Raw genomic sequence first — 26,864 nt, forward strand, 5'->3', positions numbered from 1 at the left:
TTGTTCTTATTCCGACGTTGCGATTGTTGAGCATCACAAGATTGAAGGAGGTTAAAAATCAGGTAAACCCATGAATTTGTAAGAGTGCTGGCTTTTAAGAGCAGTAGGAGGCCCGGTGGTACAGGGGTTATGTGAAATATTGCAGGCAAACTTTGCCCGCAGTCTGGAGTTCAATCCTGACAGGGCTCAAGGTTGACTCGCTCTTCCATCCTTCTGAGGTCAATAAAATGAGGACCCGAATTGTTGGGGGCCATATGCTGACTCTGTAAACCGCTTAGAGAGGGCTGTAAAGCATTGGGAAGCAGCATATAAGACTATGTGTTATTGCTATTTTAAAGCACAAAAGGGACAACTGGGGCCCTTCTGCTCTTACAGGCGACTCTGCCTCTTTAAGTCTTCAACTTCTGTCACATTGTCTGGGTTTGAAGACACTGGAAGACTAACATGTGGAAAGCAGAGGATGCCTCCCCGGCATCCTTTAATCCTAGATTAAAAACCGTCTGGGCCAGAAGGCCACTTCAAGGAAAATATCTACATATTAAGAAGGGGGTTTTGTGTTCCTACAAACTTTCTCAAGGAAATCAACCCTTTGGAAGGGCAGATCCTGAAGCTGAAGCTCAAGTACTTTGGCCACCAAAATGGGAAGAGAGGACTCCTTGGAAAAAGTCCCTGATGTTGGGAAAAGAGGGAAGGCGAAAGGAGACGGGGATGGCAGAGGGTGAGATGGTTAGATAGTGTCACTGACACTGAATATAAATCTGGACAAACTCTGGAAGACAGTGGAGGACGGGGGGGGGGAGGGGCGGGGGGGCAGGGGGGGACTGGCATGCTGTGGTCCCTCGGTTTGCAAAGAGTCAAACACGACTTAGCAACCACAATACAACAAAAACAATAACAAGAGCAGCAGATAGTTGAAGGCCGATATAAGATCATAAACCAAGCCTGGCTAGATCAGACTGAAGATGTAATAGTTTCCAAGAGAACAGCACATCCTTCTTTGGGGCTGCTTCCTTAAACCAGGATTAAGACAACGGCTGCTTCTGCTGCTGAAGACCGTAGCCATCCGGATGCATTTGTTCTCCATTCATTTACCCTGTCTCCTTTTAAGACCATTTGCTTAATAAATTCTTTTCTGTCTTGGATCCTCCACTTTTCCACTTCAACGGATAATCCAAGATCTGGGCATCAGACAAGAAAAACAAGACTTCTGGCTGTGTCTTCTCTTCATATTCATGTAATTTCAGACATCCTTCTACCCCCTTCTTCCATCCTCCCCTCCTCCCCACCATTTCCAGCACTATAAGCTTTCTTCGTAAGTGGAAAAATATACAAGAATGTGATTAGCTCCTTTCCGCGGCTTCCCGATTTACAGTAGACTTTGAAGTGCAACGTTCAGGACCGTATGGTATCCGAGATTTCAAGGCCAGTTGAATTCCTGCTGCTTCTGCAGGACAGATTTGAACTTTATTTCTGTGACCCTTTCCTGCTGACTAGCGAGCAGGCAGCCGTGACATTTAAAACCGGATGCAAGGAAATAGCTTACATCCAAAGGGCTTTTTAACAAAAAAAACAAAACAAAAAACCAAGGACAGCACAGGAATGGGAGCAGGAAGGAGAAGAAGGAAAGAGCAGAAATTTTTAAAAAAAAAAATTGTAAAGGCGCTTTAAGAAAAGAGCTTGAGCGCCAATAACATAGCAAAACTTAAGATTCTCCAAAATAAAAAAGGCTGCCCAGAAAACATTCTCTTCTTTAGAAGGAGCCTGTCTGAACAGCCATTGCAAAATTAGCTCCTGTGCTACGGGAGACGGACAGTTTTGGGGCCAGCTCTCCAGATTAGACCCCTCTTTTTCGGATTTGATTGTCCAAGCAAGTTACGGCTTCGTCTTGATCATGGTGGCCCGAAGAGGAAGGGTTCCTTCAGCCCAGGATCCTGGATACTTGCGCATTTTTTGCCAAAGGTTGATCTCCTCGCCTGTGGAATCCATCCAGTCCACTGCCTGGCCATTACTCATTCCTGCAGAAAGCAAAAGGAAGGGTAAAGAGGAGACATCAGTACTGGTGGTAGAAGAAAGAATGGAATAGGAATAGGAGTAGGAGTAGGAGTAGGAGTGGGAGTAGGAGTAGGAGTAGGAATGGGAGTAGGAGTAGGAATAGGAATGGGAGTAGGAGTAGGAGTAGGAGTAGGAATAGGAGTAGGAATAATTGGAATTGGAATAGCAGTAGGAGTAGGAATAGGAATAAACATAGTTGAAGGGACCTTGGAGGTCTTCTAGTCCAGCCCCATGCTCATAGTAACATGGTTAAGTGAATGGTTAAGAGCCTTGGTGGAGCAGTGGGCTAATGCCTCCTTAAGTAACACCAGCTGCCTGCAATTAGTGCAGGTTCGTGTCCCACCAGGCTCAAGGTTGACTCAGCCTTCCATCCTTCCGAGGTCGGTAAAATGAGGACCCAGATTGTTGGGGGCAATTAAGCTGACTTTGTAATAATGCCGCTTGGGGTGTGTGTGAAAGCCCTAATAAGCAGGCATATACATAGAATGAAGGCTACTGCTAAGCTTGTAAGCCGCCCTGAGTCTTCGGAGAAGGGCGGGATATAAATGGAATTAAAATAATAATAAAAAAAAATAATAATAATCTGGTTTCCTCATGGACCTTGCTTGTGAGGTGATCACAAAAGGGGATCCCACAGCCCTGGGACACTGCAACTGTCATAAATACATGCCAGTTGCCAAGTGTCTGAATTTTACGACGTGATCATGGGGACGCTGCAACTGTCGGGTGAAAAATGTCACACTAAATCAAATGGTTGTAAATCACGGACTATCTACGCATGCATACACAAACACCCCTTCAGCCTGAAACTCTGGGGGGACACCTGATCCACTGCAGAGCATCAAGGAGGTCCAAGATAGTGTAAGGATGAAGGTACTGATCTGGCGCCAGGGAGGCCTGAGTTCCAGTCCAGTCTAGAGGAGCTTCTCATCTCTCAGCCCAACTCACAACATTGTTGTTTAGAGAAGGGGGGGGGAAAGGGGGATAAGAGAATCTATCTACAAAGGGCAGGATACAAATCTAACCAAAAAATAAATACACCTAAAGCCCATTCTGGGTCTGCCAGAGCTCTCAGCCCCATTCAAGACATCCGTAAGACTAGTAGAACCTCAACAGATCCTGTTGCTTTCTCACCATTGCCAACTCCAAGCCGGACACCACCCAAGAAATCATTGCTGGACAAAGGCTCCCGGTCCCACACTGTGAGTTCCAGACAGATGTGGGACAATTGTTCCGCAAAGATATTATTGTAGACCAGCGTGTGATTGTAGTGAGGATTCAGAGTCTTCTTCACCACCGGGGTCTTCTTCTTTGTGGTCCTGTTCTTCAGAGGGAGCAAATACCTGCAGACAGGAAGGAGACAGTGCTGATTTGTGAAAGAGACTCTTACGATTGACACTCACCAAAATTAGTTGACCCAGAACCAAGGGGCAGAGCAGAATGTATCTCCTTGGGAAGTTCTGCTTCAGCTACAATGCATTGCTAGTCCTTAAGATCCCACCGAGAAACGTCTCAGTGCTCAGAACAGGATATTTTTCATGACTTGTTCGTCCACCCTTTTACTAGCAAACTAAAAGCTGGCAAAGAAGCTATCTGCATAATTGGTGTAAGGTCACAGTGCCAGTGTGTGTGTTTTTTTTTCTTAAAACAGGAAACAGAGTTCGATTTCCATTCAATATTCCACAGTTTACACAGCCTGGAGTCAAGGACATTCATTCAACATTTGAGAATGTGACAGTTATATAACTTACATCCGGGCACCCACTATACACAGGCCAATGTTCAAGACAGCCTCTCCAATCCCTCTCTCTATTTAGCACTCATTTAAAAGCCTCTTCCATTGCTCACCCCTTCACAAAACTGTCCGATGTCCCACCAGATTTGGCTGCAGTCAAGTTCTTGGCTTCTTTGATCCAGACTTGAAGTTCACCGCCTTCTTCCTTTTTGCCTAACAAAAGACCTTGAGTCACAACTTCAAAATAAAACCATCCAAAACAAGTTTCCTTGAACCCAGATGACTATTTACACTCCTAACTAACCACACTATGAAATCTGAGACCCAAGGATTCTGCCTTCTGCAACCAAATAGGTCAAAGCTTCTCCATCTCACGGGAAAAGATGTGTTTGAACATCGGGAGCTAATGAGAAACAAAGCCTCCAGGTACCTAGAGTAGATGGCTTTCGTTTTTCTTTGTTTCCTCCAAGGAAAAGCTGTTTAAACATTCCGAGTCCTCACCTTTTTTCCCATTTCCTGCACCAAGATGTTTAGCGGGTGGAATGAACTTCAAGGACACCACTATCTCGCCTCTATACTGAGAAGAGGCAACAGGCTCCCCCAGGTTCTAGAAGAGAAAAGGGCGATGCCACGGATTAATCATACCCAGAGCAATTCCTGAATGTGAGGTTATGGCACCCAATCTGGCACTGGCAGGATTTATTCCTGGAAAGAAAGCTACATGTGAAATGGGGCAGGGGGGCAACCAGTGCTTTTTTGGTAAAAGAAAAAGGTGCCGGAACTCACACATGTCATACAACCTGCCTTGCCTACCCTACAAGGTTCCATCCAAAAAAGGTGCCGGAACTTTTTTTCTGTGAGAAAAAAAGCCCTGGGGGCAACTATTCAGAAGCAGAGTTAAATGGGAGATAACGTGGAGGAGACATTAAAAGGAATTGCATAGGAGTTTAAAATGCCGAGTTTAAAAAAAAATGCAAGGAAGGAATTATTCAGAGTATAAATATTGAATTTAGAAAGTGAAGGAAGGGATTATCCTGAATATATAACCCGGTACGTAATGAATTCTGGTTCTTCGGGGCCAACATCACCATTGACAGGAACAAAACATATGGAAAATGTCTAAGACAGAACAAGCCTCAATTCATAAAGCCTCAAGAGTGGCTTTAAAAAGCTGAAATATGGAGAAGATCCACGCTTAAAGAAACTAAAGGTCTGTGGAAACAGAGCAGCCTAGCTTGGCACCTAGGCTGAGATGCCAGAAAAATATCATAGCAGAGCTTCAACCGACGTGGTGTCTATTTTCAGACCACTAGTCCCATAATGTATAGGCCACATGGGGCTAATCTTTCAGTGGGGTTGAATACACTCACTCCATGCTCATGTACCTCTAAAACATAGCTGCAATCATGGCATATTAGCTAAGCCACATTCTACTAGGTGCAAGCTACCATTTACAAGCAAGAACAGCCAAGTTAGTAGAGCAAAACACAGAACACGCCAATACAAATTGCAATAATTTAAATGCATGAATCCAAGCTGCTTGTTGGACAGATGCCCATAGAAATAAACAAAGGTTATACTCAATGCTTCTTGGTAGCCCCAGATGTTATTTCCTGTTATTTCCTACTTCCTGTTATTTGCTACTTTTCAAACAAATATAATCAGTTTTCCCGTGTTTTTGCATCATGTAGCTTAGGTTATACTGTATCGCCCTGGAGATTTTCATATAGCACAGGCAGAGAGGCAAAAAAGGGAAGGAAGAAAATAACTGTCTTTAAAACACACTAGAACAATTAGAAGGGACGCGGTGGCTCAGTGGGTTAGGACGCTGAGCTTGTCGATCAGAAGGTCGGCAGTTTGGCGGGTCGAATCCCGAGTGCCGTGTAGCAGAGTGAGCACCTGTTAGTCGTCCCAGCTTCTGCCCACCTAGCAGTTCGAAAGCACGTAAAAATGCAAGTAAAAAAATAGGGACCACTACGGTGGGAAGGTAACAGCGTTCCGTGCGCCTTTGACGTCTAGTCATGCCGGCCACATGACCACGGAGACGTCCTCGGACAAGCGCTGGCTCTCCGGCTTTGAAATGGAGATGAGCACCGGCCCCTAGAGTCAGAAACGACTAGCACGCATGTGCGGGGGAACCTTTACCTTTACCTTAGAACAATTAGACAGATTTTTAAGGAACCAAAATTTGTTTGAACTTTGATTCGCAGTTCAAAACTCTTAAGCCCGTCACCCTGTTTCTGCAGTGACAAAACTAGTTTGGCTGCAAAATGCTCATACCTAAATGATCAGAAAAACAAGTCTAAGCATTATTCAAACCGGTCTTTCGCGTATAATTCTTCAAACAACTGGCCAGAAGCGGGCACTTTCGGATCAACAGTAAGTAAAAGTAAGTACAGTAAGTAAGTAAGTACAATAACTACAGTCAAAAGACCTTCCTCACTTGACCAAAGCAGTTGTACCCACCATCCTGGATATGTCACCATCATGAGGACTTTAGCATTGTCCATTTAAGCAGGAATAGAAGAAAATCTAAGTTCTATGTGCTTTCCTTGGCGTTGACCACATTCCCTGCCTCACCTAACTTATTTTTTAAATGATGCTGACAATTACTAAAAAATTCAAGCGGGAGGCTAATAGGCAGAATTGGTTTTATTGTTTGTTTTTTAACTTTTTATTATGTTTTAGCAGCTTACGTGTGACTGTAAGCCGCCCAGGGTTACCCTATGGTAAGACAGGCAGCCAATAAATTTTATAAATGAATAAATTTTATAAATGAATAAATTTTATAAATGAATAAATTTTATAAATGAATAAATTTTATAAATGAATAAATTTTATAAATGAATAAATTTTATAAACACCAGCCTTCACCCATCACCATTAGCTCTGAGAACTAGATGATGGCTACTTGTGAGAAAGAAAGAAAGAAAGAAAGAAAGAAAGAAAGAAAGAAAGAAAGAAAGAAAGAAAGAAAGAAAGAAAGAAAGAAAGAAAGAAAGAAAGAAAGAAAGAAAGAAAGAAAGAAAGAGGGAGGGAGGGAGGGAGGGAGGGAGGGAGGAAGGAAGGAAGAATGAAAGAAAGAAAGAAAGAAAGAAAGAAAGAAAGAAAGAAAGAAAGAAAGAAGAAAAGAAAGAAAGAGAAAGAAAGAAAGAAAGAAAGAAAGAAAGAAAGAAAGAAAGAAAGAAAGAAAGAAAAAGAAAGAAAGAAAGAAAGAAAGAGGGAGGAGGAGGAAGAATGAAAGAAAGAAAGAGAGAAAGAAAGAAAGAAGAAAGAAAGAAAGAAAGAAAGAAAGAAAGAAAGAAAGAAAGAAAGAAAGAAAGAAAGAGAGGGAGGAGGAAGGAGGAAGGGGAAGGAAGAAGAAAGAAAGAAAGAAAGAAGAAAGAAAGAAAGAAAGAAAGAAAGAAAGAAAGAAAGAAAGAAAGAGAAGGAGGAAGGAAGGAAGGAAGGAAGGAAGGAAGGAAGAAAGAAGGAAAGAAAGGAAAGAAAAGAAGAAAGAAAGAAAGAAAGAAGAAAGAAAGAAAGAAAGAAAAGAAAGAAGAAAGAAAGAAAGAAAGAAAGAAAGAAAGAGGAAGGAGAGGAAGGAAGGAAGGAAGGAAGAATGAAAGAATGAAAGAATGAAAGAATGAATGAATGAAGAAAGAAAGAAAGAAAGAAAGAAAGAAGAAAGAAAGAAAGAAAGAAAGAAAGAAAGAGGGGCCATCTTAGAGAGACCAGAATGTGCTAGAGAAACTCACACTTTTGTCTAGTGGGAAATGTTGGGATTGGCCATGCCTCTCATGGCTGCCATTTTGTGAGAGCACAGGCATACCTTCTCAAAATCCCACATGTGACCCAAAGGCTGCTAGGGCTACTAAGGTTGTTGTCGGTCAGTTTATTTACATCTAAAGAGAGCGAGCGACTTTGAAAGTCCGTTGCCAAAATACCTTCCATGAACACCCAAGACCTACATTACTTTGACGGCAACGGACAGGAACTCTGACAGGTTTGACTAACCTTTTCATGCAGGAGAAGGCACTCTTCCAACTGGCTGTCAAAGTTCCAGGTGTCCATCGGGACATCCACCTCTCCCAAGAAGTGATTCCGTCCAAAGCGATCATGATGCCAAACAGAGAACTGCAAGATTCTGGTCAACAGAAGAGACTTCTGGATCTCATACTATGAGAAGATGAGTCAAAAGGATAGTCTTCACCAACAGCATTTCCAAAATGCGAGCCTTTTTTGAAAAGCTGGACAAAATACTGACTTGTCTTCCTCACAAGGCAAGTGACATTTTTGTCCTCTAGATATTGTTCAATTACCAATCTTGGCATCCCAAGCCATTGACTAGCCCGGGGGTGGGGAACCTTGACTCTCTTATGACTTGTGGACTGAATTCTGGGTGTTGAAGTCCACAAGTCATAAAAGAGCCAAGGTTCCCCAGCCCCTGGACTAGCCAAAGGCAATGGGCTTTGCTGTCCATGGGTTCCGCACTCAATTCACACATTATATGAAGCCAGAGTTTAAGAATGATTTGTTTGGCAAAATGTTATCAGCTGAGATTGTGCATCCTGCTACGCAAATAAACAAGGCACAGTGGTGATTTGTTAACCATCGATTCATGCAGTTCGTTAAGTCAAAACCATACAAACCACATTAGGACTAACATTTTGTATGATTCCAGTCCCAGATTTTCACCAATGAACCTAAATAGTGCTACGGTCCCTATATCAGCATATACAGTACCTAAAAAGAAGAGGGGGGGGAATCTTCCCCTTCCTCTACAACCAAAAAGCAACAGGTTTGGCCCAATTCTATGCAGTCCACCTAGCTGGAGCAACCTAAAGGACTTGTTAGATTGTCCCCTAATACCGTAATACATTTTGCCCTGGTTCCACCACAACTAACCCTAACCTTATATTTCCCCACAAAGTGACAATCCTTCCGTCTCCTAAGGCCCAAGACTTAGGAGTCCACCTGGATCTTCGTTAACTAGATGCCAAACTATAAGAGAGAAAAGTCTCTGGAAAGGAAAGGAAAGGAGTCTAACGCTCACATACAAACACACAAACGCACACACACAGGTACACACGAACCTTTAGCAATTCATTGTAAAGGGGATTGACGGTGTTACGTTTGATAGTGGTTTTTCGCTTGCCCTGACGAGACTTGTCTGGCAAGAGGTATGTCTTCACGTATCTGCAAGAGACCAGGAGAACCAATTCATGCCCAGAAGTTTCTTATTTCTTATTTAATTTATATGCTTTATTTATTTAATGTATAATTTTTGTTATTTAGATAATAATAAAATAAAATAATAAAATAAATAAAACAGTGTGACAAAAGACTGAAACAGTAAAACAATAACTATAACATTTGATATAAAATTAACAAACACAGCAGGGGGATACAAATGGAGTGGAGGTAGGATCGTGTCTTTTAATCCAGGATGACACATCGTCATTTGGGCCCCAGGCCAATTAGCAGAGCCACGTTTTAAGGCTCATTCTGCACCAACCCTGTGGAACACGCTGCCCTGGTTCACAGGAGCCACGCTTTGATAAACAAACCACAATCAGCTCCATTCACCTATCCTAGGTAGATAGCATGGATCCCAAACTCAGCTGATTCTCACAATACAAAAAGCACCTACAATCCGAAGCAGCACATTGTCCAAACTTGGCTGGAGACTGGGCTTAAAAGGCAATTCTGAAGACACCGATTATAGATAGTCCTCAACTTACAACAGTTCATTTAGTGACCATTCAGAGTTACAACAACGGCACTGAAAAAGGTGACTCGGGGCCGTTTTTCACCCTTACGACCGTTGCCCTGTCTCCATGGTCACCTGATCAAAATTCAGACGCTCAGCAACTGGCTCGTTCTTATGACAGTGGCAGCGTCCTCTGTGTGTGTGTGTGTGTGTGTGTGTGTGTGTGTGTGTGTGCGTGTGAGACGCAATGCGATCCCCTTTTGCAACCTCCTAACACGCAGACTCAACGGGGGAAGCCGGGTTCACTTTAACAACCATGCGACTCACAACAACCGCAGTGATTTGCTTAGTGACTGTGCCAAGAGAAGCCATCAAGTGGGGCAAAATTCACTTAACAAATGCTTCGCTTAGCAACAGAAATGGTGGGGTCGATTCCGGTTGTAAGTCGGGGACTACCTGCACGCCTGCCCTCGTAGCTTCTTCGAAAGGTAAAGGGGGCCCCATCCCAGCCACCCTGCCCCATCCATTGCAGCCCTTCACCCGCTGGGCACCTACGGGTTGGACCGCTTCTTGGCTGGGTCAGCATATGCCAGGTGGCGGCACTCCTTCACGTGGATGAAAAGGGCCTGGGTTTTCTCCTCATAGCTCAAGGAGAAGGCGATCTCCCCTGTGACGCTGATGTTCCCAAAGTCGCCTGCCCCACTGTAAATGCTGACCATGCTTCCCAGGGTGCTCTAAGAAAAGAGAGAGAGAGAGAGAGAGAGAGAGAGAGAGAGAGAGAGAGAGAGAGAGAGAGAGAGAGAGAGAGAGAGAGAGAGAGAGAGAGAGAGAGAGAGAGAGAGAGAGAGAGAGAGAGAGAGAGAGAAAAAGAAGAAATAAAGGTTTATAACAGGGGTCTTCAAACTTGGCCCTTTTATGACTTGTGGACTTCAACTCCCAGAATTCCTCAGCCAGGCAGCCTGGCTGAGGAATTCTGGGAGTTGAAGTCCACAAGTCATAAAAGGGCCAAGTTTGAAGACCCTTGATCTACACACACACACACACACACACACACACACACACACACACACACACGACAAACCTACTTCATTCCCCTCAGATCTTCATTCCTCTCAGTGCACGCTGGCTGAGGAATTCTGGGAGTTGAAGTCCCCAAGTCATAAAAAGACCCAAGTTTGAAGACCCCTGGTTTTTATAAGTTATCTGCTGGAAAAAACACTCACTGCATAATTTTCATCTGCAGCCTCATGGATCAGCTGTCGGCCTCACCTTTGTTTCCATCTCTGGCCATTTTCAATCCACCATTTCTTGGAGCCAAAAAGCCATCTTCCAAAGCAGAAGCCAAACAGGCAATCTGGGCTCGCCCCCCCAAAAAATGGCAGGATTGCGCTTCACATCAACCACACCCAACCAGTGGTCAGAGATTCAGATGGAACTGGAATCGAACATCTCTAGACCATGGTTTCCCAACCTTGGTAACGTTAAGATGCATGGATGTCCGCTCCCCAAATTCCTCAGCCAACCATGCTGGTGGGTGGGGAATTCTGGGAGTTGAAGGCGATGCATCTTAAAGGTGCCAAGGTTGGGAAACTTTGGTCTAGAGACTCATTAGTAGCCCACTCCTGTTGTACTTCAGCAATGTGTGTTTCTTCCACTGAACTAGGCGGGCAATCAGGATCTCCTCTCCAGAGTCCATGATGCAAGTTATTAGTAGAGAAACTCACCAAGGATGTTCCACTTTGCATGCTGCTTCGGCCTGCCCTTCTCCGATGAATTTCAACTAAACTGTCTATGTCTTCCTCCTCCTCCTCCTAGGAAAAGACATATATTGAAAAGACATATATTGCTACATAGGTAGCAATAGCACTTAGACTTCAACTTGTTTCCTTTCAGAGGTGTGGAGTTTAACTCCCAGAATTCCCCGACAAGAATTCCTTGATCAATGCGGTCCTTGTTAAGAATTCCAAAACTCAAAATCCACACCACTGGAGTAAACAAGCCCAACCATCATTTCCACACATTCTGATTTCCCAGCAAAAATGGCTAGATGCTCGAAGCCTGAAAAACCACACGGAGGCTTCCTAATGATGTGTGAACGTAGCCCAGGACGAAGGCCGCCCTTTCTCAGGAATGTCCTCACAACTTTGAAACCATCCTTCTCTTTCAACGCTTATTACCGCTTCCACATTGAGGCCTGGGACTGACTTGCTTCGGTCTCCCAGAATTCCACTTTCATTGACCCGGTCCTCTGGACGGAGATCAATCACAGACTTCGTGTATTCTGCAGAAAATAAGCGAAGAGGTCAGAGAAACCACTCGTTTTAATTTCATGGAGGCAGGAAGGAAGGAGATGAGCTAGGCCTCCAGAAGCGGTGAATGCTCCAACACTGGACGTTTTTAAGAAGAGACTGGACAGCCATTTGTCTGAAATGGTATAGGGTTTCCTGCCTCAGCAGGGGATTGGACTAGATGACCTCCAAGGGTGTGGAAAAACAAGTGATCCGAATCCCGACAGTGAAAAGTGATGGCTGGGTCAGGAGCTAAACAGACGTTGGCGATCTAAAAGCCCAACTCTTCAACCTACCCAACAGAATGTACAGCAGCCCTTCCTGTCTTACCTGACGGCCTCTGAATTCTCCTTGGATTTTTGCTGAAACCGCACTCTGAGTCCCGCAAAAGGCTTCCTAGGAGGGGTGGGGGGGGAAGGCAATTTGTGTCAGGTTCAAATAACCAGGAAGATTTGCCGAGTTCAAAGGACTGAAGAGCCTATCGTTGTCACCTACATACGAGAATCTGATCGGCTGACAGTCAAAGCTAAAGTGGGGCTAGTTAGGGGTCAAAGGAATTCATGGGGGGGAGGGGGCTGGACTGAGGTCTCTTGTGAGAACCCAATGACTCCAGTCTGGTGACATGTTTAACCCTGCCTTTCAACTCAAGCTGGTCTTCTACAAGCTGAAGTGCAAACCAAATCTACTGCCTAGAGACACATTCAACTTTTAACAAGTGCAGTTGCAGTCTATTGAGTCCTAACTAGTGCCTAATTGATCTTATTCTACTCAAAAACATGTGTCAAGCAGCATATTCCAATATTCAAGACAAAATCTTGGAAGAAGAGGCTTTTGACTTCCCCAAAACACATTCTCTCTCTCTCTCTCTTTCTTCCTTTCTCTCTCCCTCCCTCTCCCTCCCTTTCTCTTTCTCTTTCTCTTTCTTTCTCTTTTTCTTTCTTTCTCTTTCTTTCTTTCTTTCTTTCTTTCTTTCTTTCTTTCTTTCTTTCTTTCTTTCTTTCTTTCTTTCTCTCTTTCTCTCTCCCCCCCCCCAAGACCACCAGAATTGCTCTTCATGCATCAGTAAACATAAGGTCAGTCCTAGAGGAGATCAACCCTGACTGCTCTTTAGAAGGCCAGATCCTGAAGTGGAAACTCAAATACTTTGGCCACCTAATGAGAAGGAAGGACTCACTGGAGAAGAGCCTAATGCTGGGAAAGGTTGAGGGCAAGAGAAGAAGGGGACGACAGAGAATGAGGTGGCTGGATGGAATCACTGAAGCAGTAGGCGGGAGCTTAAATGGACTCCAGAAGATGGTAGAGGACAGGAAGGCCTGGAGGAACGTTGTCCATGGGGTCGCAATGGGTCGAACACGACTTCGCAGCTAACAACAATAAACATACGCTATCTGAATCAGAGTGGGGGGTCGCCTTAAAGCCAACGGGAGGGGTTAGGCTGGAAACCTTGAAGCCCGGTGGGCTGAGAGTGCTCTTCTTCTCTTGGCGAGGGCTGCAAAAACAAGTAAAAAAAAGAACACAGGATGAAATCTCTTAGATCCAACCAAGAAGTCCATCTGACTCAGCTTCCTAGTGCCCAAGGGTGACCAGATGTTTCCAGAAGAACATCAGGTTATTGCCTTCATTCTTTATTGGACATGAAGGATCTATTTTTGGTTTCTTGCCATGATTTGTCTCCTGCTTCTCCCAACATAATATGACTCCAAGACATTCATCAGAAATGAAACCAGACATGAAGATGGAGGATCAAAAAGGTAATAACACAACAGGGAAGCAACAGAACTTTAAAAAATAACTCTTTGAGGACAGCACAGAGAAGGAAATCACTAGCTCTTCCTTTTCAGCTAATAAAGCTGACAGAGAGGTCTAGATTCGCGTAATTAAAAAAGCATCATGTAGTTGAGCGTGTTGACTATTAATTGCAGAACGCACTAATCAATGTTTTATGTGTGGTTGACTAAATTATGCACAGACAAGTAAATTCACCCATTGTATTCAATATTAAATCATGGCTTCCAAATTCATTGGATGGGATCAAATAATATTTTAAGTCTTCAGACATGATTTACAAGTTCCAAGATGCTAAGCCACAAGCACATCATACAATGGTTTAATGCACTGTGTGAATTCAGCGATAGTACAATTACGTTCACAGAAAGCTGTATTCATTTAGTCAATAAAGAACAAAGTCATGGGTTTACACCAGGGGTCTTCAAACCTGGCCTGGCTGAGGAATTCTGGGAGTTGAAGTCCACAAGTCACAAAAGGGCCATGTTTGAAGACCCCTGGTTTACACAATATCTTAAACAACAAACCAAGATTGCAAACCACATTGGCTGGAACCAGATTGCTAAGCCACCAGCAATCACATTACAGTACTTTATCTTAGCGGGTTGGTATGAACAGAGTCTACTTGCATCAGGCACAATTATGGGTCTAATGACTTTCTGTCTGCCCCACGCCCTTGCTAATCAAATCTTTCTCGTACCCCTCGCTCTTCCTCAAAAGATTTAACTGACAAGATCCCTGATCTAGACCTAGATCTGACCTAGATCGAGTAGAAGTGGGACCAGAGGCTGGGCGCGAGCCATCCAAGCTCATATTCTCAGTAGATTCTGTGTCGCTTTTTGGATCCCGTGGCTCAGGAGAATCGGAGATCAAGCTGGAAGAAAACAACCTAATTAGATCAGGAGCAAAAAGAATCCAGGTCAGCCAGGTTCATAAGCTCTCTGCAACTTTCTCAGGGAGCAGAGAACCCATGCTATCAAGCTATCATTCCCAGTTGTTTCCCTATTAGAGTGTTTGGAAGCTGTCCTTTAACCACATGTGGACAGAACTAGGTTGGAAATAGTTGTGAAGTCCTTGATTTTGCTCCAACATCACCAGTTTGATTAAGCACAAGAGTGGCCATCTCTTTGTGATCTTTACCATTAGCCCTAGGGAGTTGGACTAGAAGATCTCCAAGGTCCCTCCCAACCCTATTATCCTGCAGAATTATTTCTACAGCCTGGTATTCCAGTTACCACCCAGTACATGATCCATTCCTTTTTTACTCATTAAGCAGAGTGAGTCGGTAGACTAGGCTGAATTTCCACACTTTTGTTATGACTCCCCAATTCCATCCATTATATCAGGGCTCTTCAGACTTGGCCCTTTTATGACTTGTGGACTTCAACTTCCAGAATTCCTCAGCCAGCGCGCTGGCTGAGGAATTCTGGGAGTTGAAGTCCACAAGTCATAAAAGGGCCAAGTTTGAAGAGCCCTGTATTATGTTCATTAAATCTTCCTTGACAATGAGAGATGTGGGTTTTTTGGGAAACTGTGAATCAGAAAAGCATGATTCGAATTCTGGTCCTGGAGATACTTCCTGGGGCCACCGCCCAGCTCTCCATGAATAACCAGCAGATTGGCTGGCAGCGGCACAGACTATTTATTTCACGCATGTTGAGCAAAGGTGCAAGAAACAATGGATCTCACTGCAGCCCTGATACACAGAGGACGAATTACCTGGGCTCCTTGCGTTGCTGCTGAGGACTTTTCGGCGGCGCTTCGGAGTCACTTTTGGGGTCCTTGCGTTGAGCTTTCTGAAGAAGCACTTGGCTTGTCGTCTCTCTTTTGCTAGCTAAATGACCAGAGAGGAAAGGGTCATTGTCAACATACAGCACAGACACCACTCAGCGTAAGTCCTTATTTAAATATGGAGTAATGTCAGGTCTGCCATCGCTCCAGCCTGCTTCGCTTCACTGGCATCCTGCCATAAATAAGGGGGCGGGGAAGGGAGAGAATGGGGATGTAGGGAGGAGGGTTGACAGCAGGGTAGGAATGACAGGTATCAATCTGGAACAGACTGGGCGGAACCAAGGACACAATCTTAGAATGGAATGTGAAGCTGGAAGGGACCTTGGAGGTCTTCTAGTCCAGCCCCCTGCTTAAGCAGAAGAACCTACACCATCTCGGACAGGTTATTGTCTAGTCTCTTCTTAAAGGTCCCCAGTGATGGGGCGCCCACGATTTCTGGGGGTTCCACTGGTTGATTGTCCTCACTGTCAGGAAGTTTCTCCTTAATCCCAGGTTGCTTCTCTCCTTGATCAGTTTCCAACCATTGTTTTTCGTCCTGCCCTCTGGTGCTCTGGTGAACAACCTGGCTCCTTCTAACTTTGAACACTATTGGACACTCACAAACTGGTCAAGGGAGGAAGGTCTGGGAGAAGGGGAAAAAGCAGCATTTACGGCGGAACAATCAGATCCAGCTTTGCTTACGCTGTAACTACTTGTCTTTAATATACCTTTCGCTTCAAAGGGAGTCGGGGGTCTTTCTTTCCTAAGTGTCCAAGCTGGGACTAGCCTGACAGGTGCTGAATAAGCCAAACATGGCTGGGTTCCTGCACAGGACCTTAAATAAGGCCTTCTTTAAATGTGGGGGGCTGAATAAGCCAACCTTGGCTGGGTTCCCTCATTGCACTAAGCCTCTAATACCAGTTTCCAGCCCGTAATTGACGGTGTCCTTGCAAATTGCTTTCGGACAAAGAAACCTCACCCTGTGGTTTGCGCCGAAGAGACATTTGGATGATGTCACTGCCCAGCCGAGGAGCAAAGCGGTGCATTCTCTGGTCGTAGAACCAGTCTCCTGTGGCTTTCTTCAGATCCCTGCAGAGGACAAAGCGGAGAAGGGAACAGCCGTCACTTCTAAGGACATGAATCTCCACCCCATCCCAAAGTCCATTTGGTTAACTCAAGTATGAATGTGCATTAGGTGAAACAAAAGAATAGAATAGAATAGAATAGAATAGAATAGAATAGAATAGAATAGAATAGAATAGAATAGAATAGAATAGAATAGAATAGAATAGAATAGAAGCTGGAAGGGACCTTGGAGGTCTTCTAGTCCAGCCCCCTGCTCAAGCAGGAGAACCTATACCATCTCAGACAGGTGATTGAGCAGGCTGGCTGGGGAATTCTGGGAGCTGAAGTCCACAAGTCTTAACATTGCCACGGGGGGATGGTCCCAGTCGTGTACAGAACCCCAGAATGTATACAACCCCCATCGCAACGTGCAAAGCAGGGGAGCAGACTTACGCCTCCTTGGTGCAGACTTTGCAGCGCCAGCGGCTGTCAGCGCTGTAGGCGCGGCAGTCGCGACAAACCAGGTGATTGCAACCCCGGCAGGTGTTGGCTTTGGGGCTGACCCGGCCCAAGCTCTGCTGGCAACGCGCGCAGGTTCGCTCGCTGTACCGTTGGCTGCCCCTCTTGGCCCCTTTCCTCCGGATCTCCAGCAGGTCGTTCTTCAGACGCCTGTTTGGGGGCGGGGGGGGAGGGCAGAAAGGGTTGACTTCATATGGAGATCAGGTGTGGTTCTTTATACACCTCATCTGATTTTTTCCCCCGAGACCCAGATGTTGTTCGATTCAGCTCGGATAGAAGGAACAGCCTCAAAGCATTGCACGTTGGCTTGGAAAAAGATGACAAGAAGGGCTTGGACTAGACCGCTTGGCTTATCAAAGACTCAAGGCTCTTCTGAAGAACAAAAGCAGGAAGGGTTTCTGCCCTCAAGGACCATCTGCTTCCCACTCAGTGTCCTAAACTGAGAATGGCAACACACTCAGGGGTCCCTCTCCCTCCCTAATCAGCCTCAGAGCTTCGGGCAATGACCCCACGTTGGCCAACCGCTCACCTAATTCTTCTCTCTTCCACTTTCCGCAGTTCCTCATCTCGCTGGAGAACTCGGATGATGAATTCGCTCTCCGCCTCCGAGAGAAAAGACAGGTCTATCGCCTCCATCGCCCCTGGAAACGCCACCCCTTTCTTTTGGCCGTGGGCTTGACCTCCCAAAGCTAGATAATATATAAATTTGAAAACGTATGAATGAAAGCAACAGCTAAAAATATAACAGTCCTTGTTATGAATTGCTGCATTGCAAAACACTCCTGGTCTATCAGCCTTTCCGGGTAGAGCAAATAGGAAACATGACCAGATGAGCTAATTCTACTTTATTATAGGGCTAAATTAACAGAATCTTGCAAGTCTGAAAATGCAAGTCTCCTATCATCTCCTTCACACCCTGGGAGCCTTCCAAGCCTCTTTCTCTGCCCATTATGCAGCTTATCTAACCATTTCCGCCTCCCCTAAGGTCATCCCCACATACCATTACAGGTAGTCCTCAATGTACGACAGGGTCAAGAATGAAACTTTGGCAGCTACGTGACTCTTTGTTTCAACTTGCCATTAGAGTGGGGGGTGGGGGGGTGTTGCTTTAGAATGGGTTAGATGGAGAAACGAAACCTCTACGATTCCACTGAAGACCGTGAAAGCCTGAAACCTTTCCAAGGACACCGCAGCAGGTATGGAGAGGAAGCAAACGGTTCCCATAACAAAGTGAAATTGTCTGCATGGCTGGCTCAGGAATTCTGGGAGTTGAAGTCCACGAGTCATAAAAGAGCCAAGGTTGCCTACCCCTGACCTAATTCAAATAAACCTCATCTTCCTTTTTACCACACCTGTCTTTTCTTCCTCCAAAGCCCCTTTTCGGTTACATCACCACCGTAACCGGGTTTACTATGAGCCAATAGGATCAAAGTGTGGGAACAAGCAAGAGAATCTTCCTTCCAAAGAAGATTCAAATATAGCCCACGTTATATTATTTACTGGAGGGAAAAAAAACAGGAGTCCAAGGGACATGGATGATGAAGTTTTAAAACTAGAGAATCTTGTTCTGCCTGATAACAGCTGGAGTATAAATAGCTATTTTGAAGGGGGGAAAATATCTGGGAGCCTGCAAATTCGAAACTAGTAAAATATCCATGCCCTTGATTGTCATTTACAATACATGACATTCGATAAAAGGGCACAGGAGAGATTGGAACCTTAGCAAATTAAGTATAAGAACTATTCGTGCAGTAATGTAGAAGAGAAGTTCAGAGGAGTGACCAAGTCAAAAGGAGGTTCTTTCCAGCCCTATGAAAGTTGACTCTTATAATTCCCAGAGCCAAAAACAAACAAACCACTTTAGCAAAGACTTGAAGCTCAGCCACTGCATTCAGTCAAACCCAGTGTGTGTGGCTCCCCATGCAATGTGTGAGCCAGCTATGGCTGACTAGAAATGGGTCTATTCCAGGCCTCTCGTTCCAAGCAGAGTTTGAGATCCTGAATCAAGGAGAAGATTTGAAATGAGGGGTCTTTGGTGCTCTCAGAGCTTGGCTGTTTTCTTGCAGATGTTTTACCTGACTCAGCTAGGTAACATCATCTGTGCTAGAAGGAAGCAGAGTTTGTTGAGTGAATGGGGGGGGGGAGGAGAAGGGGGAAGGAGGACGACAACTGTGGGCTCCTTGTCGCCCTCTGAGCTTGCAGACGTTTCATTACCCAACTAGGTAACATCATCAGTGCTAGACGGAAGCAGGGTTTGTTGAGTGAATGAGGGGAGGAGGAGAAGGGGGAAGGAGGAGGACAACTGTGGGCTCCTTGTCGCTCTCTGAGCTTGCAGACGTTTCATTACCCAACTAGGTAACATCATCAGTGCTAGAAGAGTGTGTGGTTTGGGGGGGGAGGAGGAGGAGGAGGAGGAGGAGGAGGAGGAGGAGGAGGAGGAGGAGGAGGAGGAGGAGGAGGAGGAGGAGGACTGTCGGATCCTTGGTACTCTCTGAGCTTGGTTGTTTTCTTGCAGTTGTTTCATTACCCAAACTAGGTAAACATAATCAGTGCTAGTCTAGCGTTAGCACCAATGTTACCTAGTTTTGGGTAATGAAATGTCTGCAAGAGGAAAAACCAAGCTCGGGAAGCACCAAGGCCCCCTCAGACTTTGTGATCCCATCGATGTCTTTCAAGCATTCCTTGCTCAACTCAACCAACCAACCTCGTGTTTTCTGGCAATCAAATGCCCAAGATGATGCCCGAAGTAAAGAAAAAAGGGAAAAAAACCATCCAGTTTATCCGCATCCTTCTGTCTTCACCCCAGCATTTCATTTCAACTGCCAAGCCATCTGACTTTTACAAGCCAGCTTCGGGCAGAACGCCTAAGAGACTGACAGTCAGAAGGAGCATTATGGGCTGTACCGTAATGGCTGGCAGAGAAGCCAAATGCCCAGACCTGTTGGAGCACTTTCCAAAGAGATAACAAGCAGTCCAAAGAGGAACCAGGGACCCTGCTCAGCTTAACCCCAAGTCACTAAGAGGTGGAAAAATGAGGTTTAACCAGCTAAGATATTTTTATTTTTTTTGCTTTCTAGCCGAGTCAAAGTTTATCAGCCTTCTCCAGTTGCACATTCACAAAATTGTGTATAAGACCACTGCTGGGGTAGGGGTGGGGGTGGGGTGGGAAGGGGTGGGAAGGTTTTGCATTTGGATGCCTTGCAAAGAATTGAAGCTCATGAACCAGAATCAGGCTTCAAATGAACTTTGCAAACAAGGGGCGTGCAAGCCAGCTAACCCTGCTCCCCTATGAAGCATTTGCTTTTAGGCATGCAAAACTACATCAGAGTGTCTATTCTGAGCACTGCTGACATTTTACTTTCCAAAAAGAAAAAAAGAGAAAATGAAGATTGATGGAAGACAGTCTTCTCATTTCCCCTATTGTGGTTTGTTCTGTACGGATATGAGTAAAACCACTATGACAAGTAGCCACTGATAGCCTTTTTGACCTTAACAAACTACCAGTCACCCACCCCCACCCCCATTTCCATCAGTAGCACATGACCCTTTCTCTTCAGAAAGGCGAGCCACATCAACAATATCAAGCCCTGTCGACAATGAACAACACCAGTTTGACTGGGATGAGGCCAAAGTCATTGGCCACGCCAAAACTCGTCACACACACAAATACATTGAGGCCTGGCACTCTAACAAATGGATCCGCTAATAAACACATCAACTTAAAACCAGAGTATTAACCCAGGGGTCTTCAAACTTTGGCCCTTTTATGACTTGTGGACTTCAACCCAGAATTCCTCAGCCAGCCCTGAGGGCTCTGCCAGCTTACTGTCTAGACCAGGGGTCTTCAAACCTGGCAACTTCAAGACTTGTGGACCTCAACTCCCAGAATTCCTCAGCCAGCCCAGCCCTGAGGGCTCTGCCAGCTTACTGTCTAGACCAGGGGTCTTCAAACCTGGCAACTTCAAGACTTGTGGACTTCAACAACCAGAATTCCTCAGTCAGCCCTGAGGGCTCTGCCAGCTTACTGTCTAGACCAGGGGTCTTCAAACCTGGCAACTTCAAGACTTGTGGACTTCAACTCTCAGAATTCCTCAGCCAGGCAATTCTGGCAGTTGAAGTCCACAAGTCATAAAAGGGCCAAGTTTGAAGACCCCTGTACTAACCTATAAGAAACTGGACCATCCAAACAAGCCAACAACGACAGAACTGACCACCTCACCAGTTGAATTTCACAACTTGTGAACCATCAGTCACGTGACCAACTGACTGGCTGAGGAATTCTGGGAGTTGAAGTCCACAAGTCATAAAAGGGCCAAGTTTGAAGACCCCTGATATAAACAGAAGGAAAAAGGAACAAGACACTTAACCTTAAACCCCACTGAGATATTACCTAGTTTGGTAACGAAACGTCCAGGAGCTAAACAGCAAGCTCGGAGAACAAATCACTGCCAGAAACTTTCCTGCTAACTCAGTGCTAAAAGGCCAGCTTAACAACTTCTCATGGGTAGCAATGTACGCTGACATCAACAAGTTTCCAAATGGGATTCAGATCACAACAACAGCAGGATTAAGACAGGAAGGCAACATGACAGCCCTCAACCACAAGTAACACCTCTTCACATTGTTCCCTGTAACAGGAACACTCTTAGATACACAGACACAAGAGTTGCAGCACTGTACGTTGGACAATTAAACCACGCATAAGAGACCAGGAAATGAAAATAACCACACTAAAATTGGTAATTAAAGCACCATCTCAGTTTTTTGCAATAAACCGTCAGCCACTGTGCCGTTTTTCCTACCCGCAAAACATTTTTTGCAGAATGCGAGCCTTTGTACCCATCTTCACCCATAAAAGACATCCTCACCCCCAAGCCGTAATTCAGCCTCAAATTTGAACCGAACGGGGGAAAAAGAGACAACAAAACATATCCAACCGTTCAAGAAGCTATTCTGAATTTGGTTTCAACTTCCTCTCAATCTCCAGACCAGGGTTTATCTTTCACACACACACACACACAAACTTCCCAGTTCAGCTGTCACACGCTTTCTGAGGAAAGGAGGAAGAGCAGTAACAAAATGCTGCTCCACACTAGCTTCTCGAAAGACAAACAGTGCCTGAGGAAAAGGTCCCCACCTTTTTTCCACCCTCTAAAAGGGCCAGCGCACAAAGGCAACAAATTCACACACTCCGCTCCAAAGAACAAGACAGCATTGAAAGCTGGAACTAGCTACTTTGGGCTACTGAACTGAGCCCCCAAAAGCATAAACAGGGCACCTCCGTGGAGTTCTGTGACATCCAACAAGGACAGTGTTAATCAAGCAAATTTGCTAGCATCGCCCTAGCAGAGTGAGCGCCTGTTACTCGTCCCAGCTTCTGCCAACCTAGCAGTTCGAAAGCACGTAAAAAAATGCAAGTAGAAAAATAGGGACCACCACGGTGGGAAGGTAACAGCGTTCTGTGCGCCTTTGGCGTCTAGTCATGTCGGCCACATGACCGCGGAGACGTCCTCGGACAAGCGCTGGCTCTTCGGCTTTGAAGAGTTGGAAACGACTAAGCACTCATGTGCGAGGGAATCGTTACCTTTACCTTACTAATGCAGGCCACTCCCCACCAGTTCTTGAGAAGTTAACACAAGGGAGAAAAGGCACCAAATATTTTATTTATTTATTTATTTTATTTTAATTCCATTTATATCCCGCCCTTCTCCGAAGACTCAGGGCGGCTTACAAGCTTAGCAGTAGCCTTCATTCTATGTATATGCCTGCTTATTAGGGCTTTCATACACCCCCCAAGCGGCATTATTACAAAGTCAGCTTAATTGCCCCCAACAATCTGGGTCCTCAACAGAATAATCACCCCAAATGCTAAGTTGTGGGGTTTTTTTAAAAACTTTGGTTAAGTGAACAAAGCAGAATTGCTTGGCTTCATCCATCATAACACACATTATCCTCAAGCCACTGTTTGCATACAATAGCTGGGAGCTGACACACTGGATTAAGCTGCATACAAGCAAACCAATACATAGGTAACAAAATTGTTCTGGCGCTCAAGCTTACTGGATTTAAGGCGCCATCCTAGAAACCAGGAGATTGTAAGTTCTAGTCCTGCCTTAGCATGAAAACCAGCTGGGCGACTTTGGGCCAGTGCCTCTCACCCAACCCTAACCCAGGTTTGTTGTTGTGGGGAAGATAGGAAGGGAAGAGTATTGTGTGTATTCGCAGCCTTGAGTTATTTATCAAACTAAATAAGGCGGGATAAAAATCGATACAGGAGCCTCCGTTTAGTCTTGCAAAAGGTTAAGCTGCAGCTCCTGAGTGTGCACAAAGTCCCCCTCAATTCAGAAAGAGCCTAAATACCTGCTTGAAGTCATCCGGTACAATTTTTTTCCCTCCCCCCACCTCCCAAACCACACATTTCCAAAGGTACAGCTGACCTGACATTGTTTTTCCCAGACATGCTCCATGCACCAAATAAATCATACCCTTCAACAAATTGCACTAAGCCCTTACACATTCCAGTTGGCATGGCAAGTTCTGCAGATGTGGCCATTTACGCTTCACTAATCATGATCTGTGGCTCAAGGGATCTCACAAACCCCAAAGTGGTGTCACAGAGACGAGGTCTGAATTTCCACCTACTTGTAAAGACACGCCTATAGTTAATGGTACAATTTGTTACTAGACCATCCAGCATTATAGTCAGGTTTCAGCACCAATCCTTGTCTAAACGGAGGCCCCGTATTCCAATCCAGGAACCAGGATACAACTAAGGATACTTAGAAGGGGGGGATGAGGGGGAGAAGAATTTTATTAAAAAAAAACACAACAAACCACATAAACGCTGAAACCTGTTTCCTGCAATGACTTTCATTGAAGGAGATACTCCACTTCTTGGGAAGTTGGCGAATAACCACCACCCCCCTTTGCGCAACCTGTACCTCTGAGCTTACACAGAGTGCCACCCACCCTCCCAACATCTTGCTAAGCCTGAGTTCGCTAAATCGATCACCCCAGCCAGCAAACTAGCCAGCAATCCGCCTTGCTTGCTGCAAAGCCGGATCGGAGCTCCTTCCAGCCCATTTCGGAGCCGGTCCAAAAGCGAAGGGGGAAAAAGGCTCCCAACCTCACCCGGTGGCTGCGGGGGCTTCTTTTCCAAAGACAACACACACACACACACACACACACACACACACACACACACACACACACTTCTGCACAGGCTCCGGACCAACCGAGATCCGGGACTCGGAACAAGCATGGATGGCCACGAGTTCAAGAGAAGGAAGTGGGAGAAGCCGCGCCCGAAGAGGCGCCCACCTCGGAAGGTCCGGAGCTCCGAGTCCCAGAAGGCTCCCTGCAACCCGCCGGCTCCCCGCGAGGCTCTCCTCCCCGCGAGTCCGGGACAGCTGGAGCAGCCCCGAAACACGCCTTCACCCGAGGCGGAGCCCCCGGCTTAAAGGCGCCGCGCTCCTCCCGAGCAAGGCGGCGGCGGCTGCCTCGGGCGCGCCACGGTCCCCGTTACGCGGGCAACCTTCTTTTACATGCCTGCGTTCTTCTTCTCCCCTCTTTTTCTTCTTCTTTCCTCCTCTTCTTGCTCTTTCCCTTCCCCTCGTTTCTTCTCCTCCTCCTCCATCTCCTCTTCCCTTCCTTCTTTTCCTCCTCCTTAATAATAATCAGTTGGAAGGGACCTTGGAGGTCATCTAGTCCAACCCCCTGCTCAGGCAGGAAACCTTATACCATTTCAGACAAATAGATGGCCAGAGGTCATCTAGTCCAGCCCCCTGCTCAGGCAGGAAACCTTATACCATTTCAGGCAAATGGCTGTCCAGTCTCTTCTTAAAAACTTCCAGTGTTGGAGCATTCACCCTTCCGGAGGCAAGTTATTCCACTGGTTAGTTTTTCTAACTGTCAGGAAGTTTCTCCTTAGTTCTAGGTTGCTTCTCTCTTTGGTTGGTTTCCATTTATTGCTTCTTGTCCTGCCTTCGGGCACTTTGGAGAGTAGCTTGACTCCCTCTTCTTTGTGGTAGCCCCTGAGATATTGGAACACTGCTATCATGTCACCCCTCGTCCTTCTCTTCGTTAAACTACACATCCTCAATTCAAGCAACCGTTCCCTATATGTTTTAGCCTCCAGTCCCCCAATCATCTTTCTTGCTCTTCTCTGTACTCTTTCTAGAGTCTCGACATCTTTTTTACATCGTGGTGACCAAAACTGGATTCCAAAGACTCATCTCATTCCCGACACTTTTTTTGGGGGGGAACTGTTTCCATCTGGCAGACGGCACAGGGTAATAAAAAAACAAAGACGAATAGGCTGAAAAATAGTTTTTTATCCCAGAGCTGTAACTGTATTAAATACCGAGATGGTGTAAGTTCTTCTCCTGCTTCAGGGGTGGGGCTGGACTAGAAGACCTCCAAGGTCCCTTCCAGCTCTATTCTGTTCTACTACTACAGGGGTTCCCAACCAGGGGTGCAGGACCTCCTGATGCCTGCATTCTTCTTCTTCCCTTTTCTTCTTCCTTCTTCCTCTTCTTGTTCTTTCCCTTCCCCACCTCGCTTCTTCTTCTCCTCCTCCTCCTCCATCTCCTCTTCCTTCTTTTCCTCCTCTTCTTCCTCCTCCTTCTAAAGACTCATCTCATTCCCGACATTCTTTTTTTTTTTTTGAACTGTTACCATCTGGCAAACGGGACAGGGTAATAAAAACAAAGACAAATAGGCTGAAAAATTGTTTTTAATCCCAGAGCTGTAATTATATTTTAAATACATGCTGGCTGAAGAATTCTGGGAGTTGAAGTCCACAAGTCACAAAAGGGCCAAGTTTGAAGACCCCCCTGGGCTATACGGTCAAGTAACAGCCCTGCCGCCGTTGTCAAATGCAGTGCTTGCTCCAGAGTAGGACAGGAAGCAGGGCTGACCTGCTCCAAAATGCAAAGATAAGCTCTTCTCCAAAAGCAGGGTAAACAAACACGTTTAGAGTTTCTCTAGCAATCCACACCACACTCATTAGGACAGGGCTTTTCAACCTTTTCACCCATTGGGCCACTTTTAGGATATGACAACATCCGAGTACCACCAGTCGCCTAGCAAGGTGTCAAAAACTGGATAACCAACAAAAAAAGAAAAAGAAAAAAAAAGTGATGAAGTACAGGTAGTCCTCGAATTACAACAGTTCGCTTAGTGACTGTTCAAAGTCACAATGGCACTGAAAAAAATGAATCAGTTGCCAAGCATCTGAATGTAAATCACAAGACCCTGGAGATGCTGCAACATTCCAGCTGATCAGCGCTTCTTCCGGGCTCAGCAGACACGCCAGGATCAGCGTTGAGCTCCACCTGGAGCCTGGCGCTGATCCTGGCGCTTCCGCTGAGCCCCGACAGCCCTGCAGCTCCAGCCGTCTCTCGCTCAGGCTTGTGCGGTGCTGCCACCGGTTCAGCTCATTCGCCTCCCCCGCTACCACTTCTCTAGGATGGTCACGTACCACCTGCCCGGTGCCAATGTACCACAGGTGGCACCCCTACCACTGGTTGAAAAGCCCTGCATTAGGAGATAAAACAGGTGGAATAATTAGTTTGCCGATGGCTTGAAAGCAAACAAACAGTAGCTTTATTCTCCTCGTGCATATCTTTGGTCCTGTATATATTTTATATTTTACCTTCTGTAAAAATTGAATAATAACCAGAGGGAGGAGGAGTGTGTGTGTGTGTGAAGGAAATGGGAGAAAAAGGGGAAGAAGTGCAAGGAATAACAAAAAAAAGAGTAACTTCTGACTTCAACAGAGTTACTACTATGAATGACATTGATATTTTGCTCAAAAATTCAATAACACACAGTGTTTCTGTCCTACTATTGTCCTCTTGCATATCAGCAACTGAAGGCTTGTAATCTAATTGCGCTCTAGTTCAAACCTGGTATGAAAAGGTGATAGAGGTGGTAACCTACAGAGCAAACAAAAAGC

The 26,864-nt window shown here is 45.5% G+C and overlaps 1 protein-coding gene across 1 annotated transcript; it reads right to left on the reverse strand.

Moving 5' to 3' along the window:
- Nucleotides 1–1,422: 1,422 nt before the first annotated feature.
- On the reverse strand, nucleotides 1,423–24,388 carry SYTL4 (synaptotagmin like 4). Its single transcript, XM_081336563.1, is given in 18 exon segments — nucleotides 1,423–2,015; nucleotides 3,187–3,395; nucleotides 3,901–4,000; nucleotides 4,289–4,394; nucleotides 7,784–7,945; nucleotides 8,863–8,965; nucleotides 10,035–10,213; nucleotides 11,204–11,290; nucleotides 11,657–11,760; nucleotides 12,098–12,130; nucleotides 12,133–12,163; nucleotides 13,151–13,256; nucleotides 14,313–14,426; nucleotides 15,272–15,386; nucleotides 16,302–16,411; nucleotides 16,841–17,056; nucleotides 17,436–17,595; nucleotides 24,227–24,388. Coding segments are annotated over 17 exon segments (2,025 nt in total). The 5' UTR covers nucleotides 17,543–17,595; nucleotides 24,227–24,388; the 3' UTR covers nucleotides 1,423–1,872.
- Between the last annotated feature and the right edge of the window lie 2,476 nt (nucleotides 24,389–26,864).

The sequence above is a fragment of the Vipera berus genome, assembly GCF_964194415.1.
Source record: "Vipera berus genome assembly, chromosome: 11".
NCBI classification, from domain to species: domain Eukaryota; kingdom Metazoa; phylum Chordata; class Lepidosauria; order Squamata; family Viperidae; genus Vipera; species Vipera berus.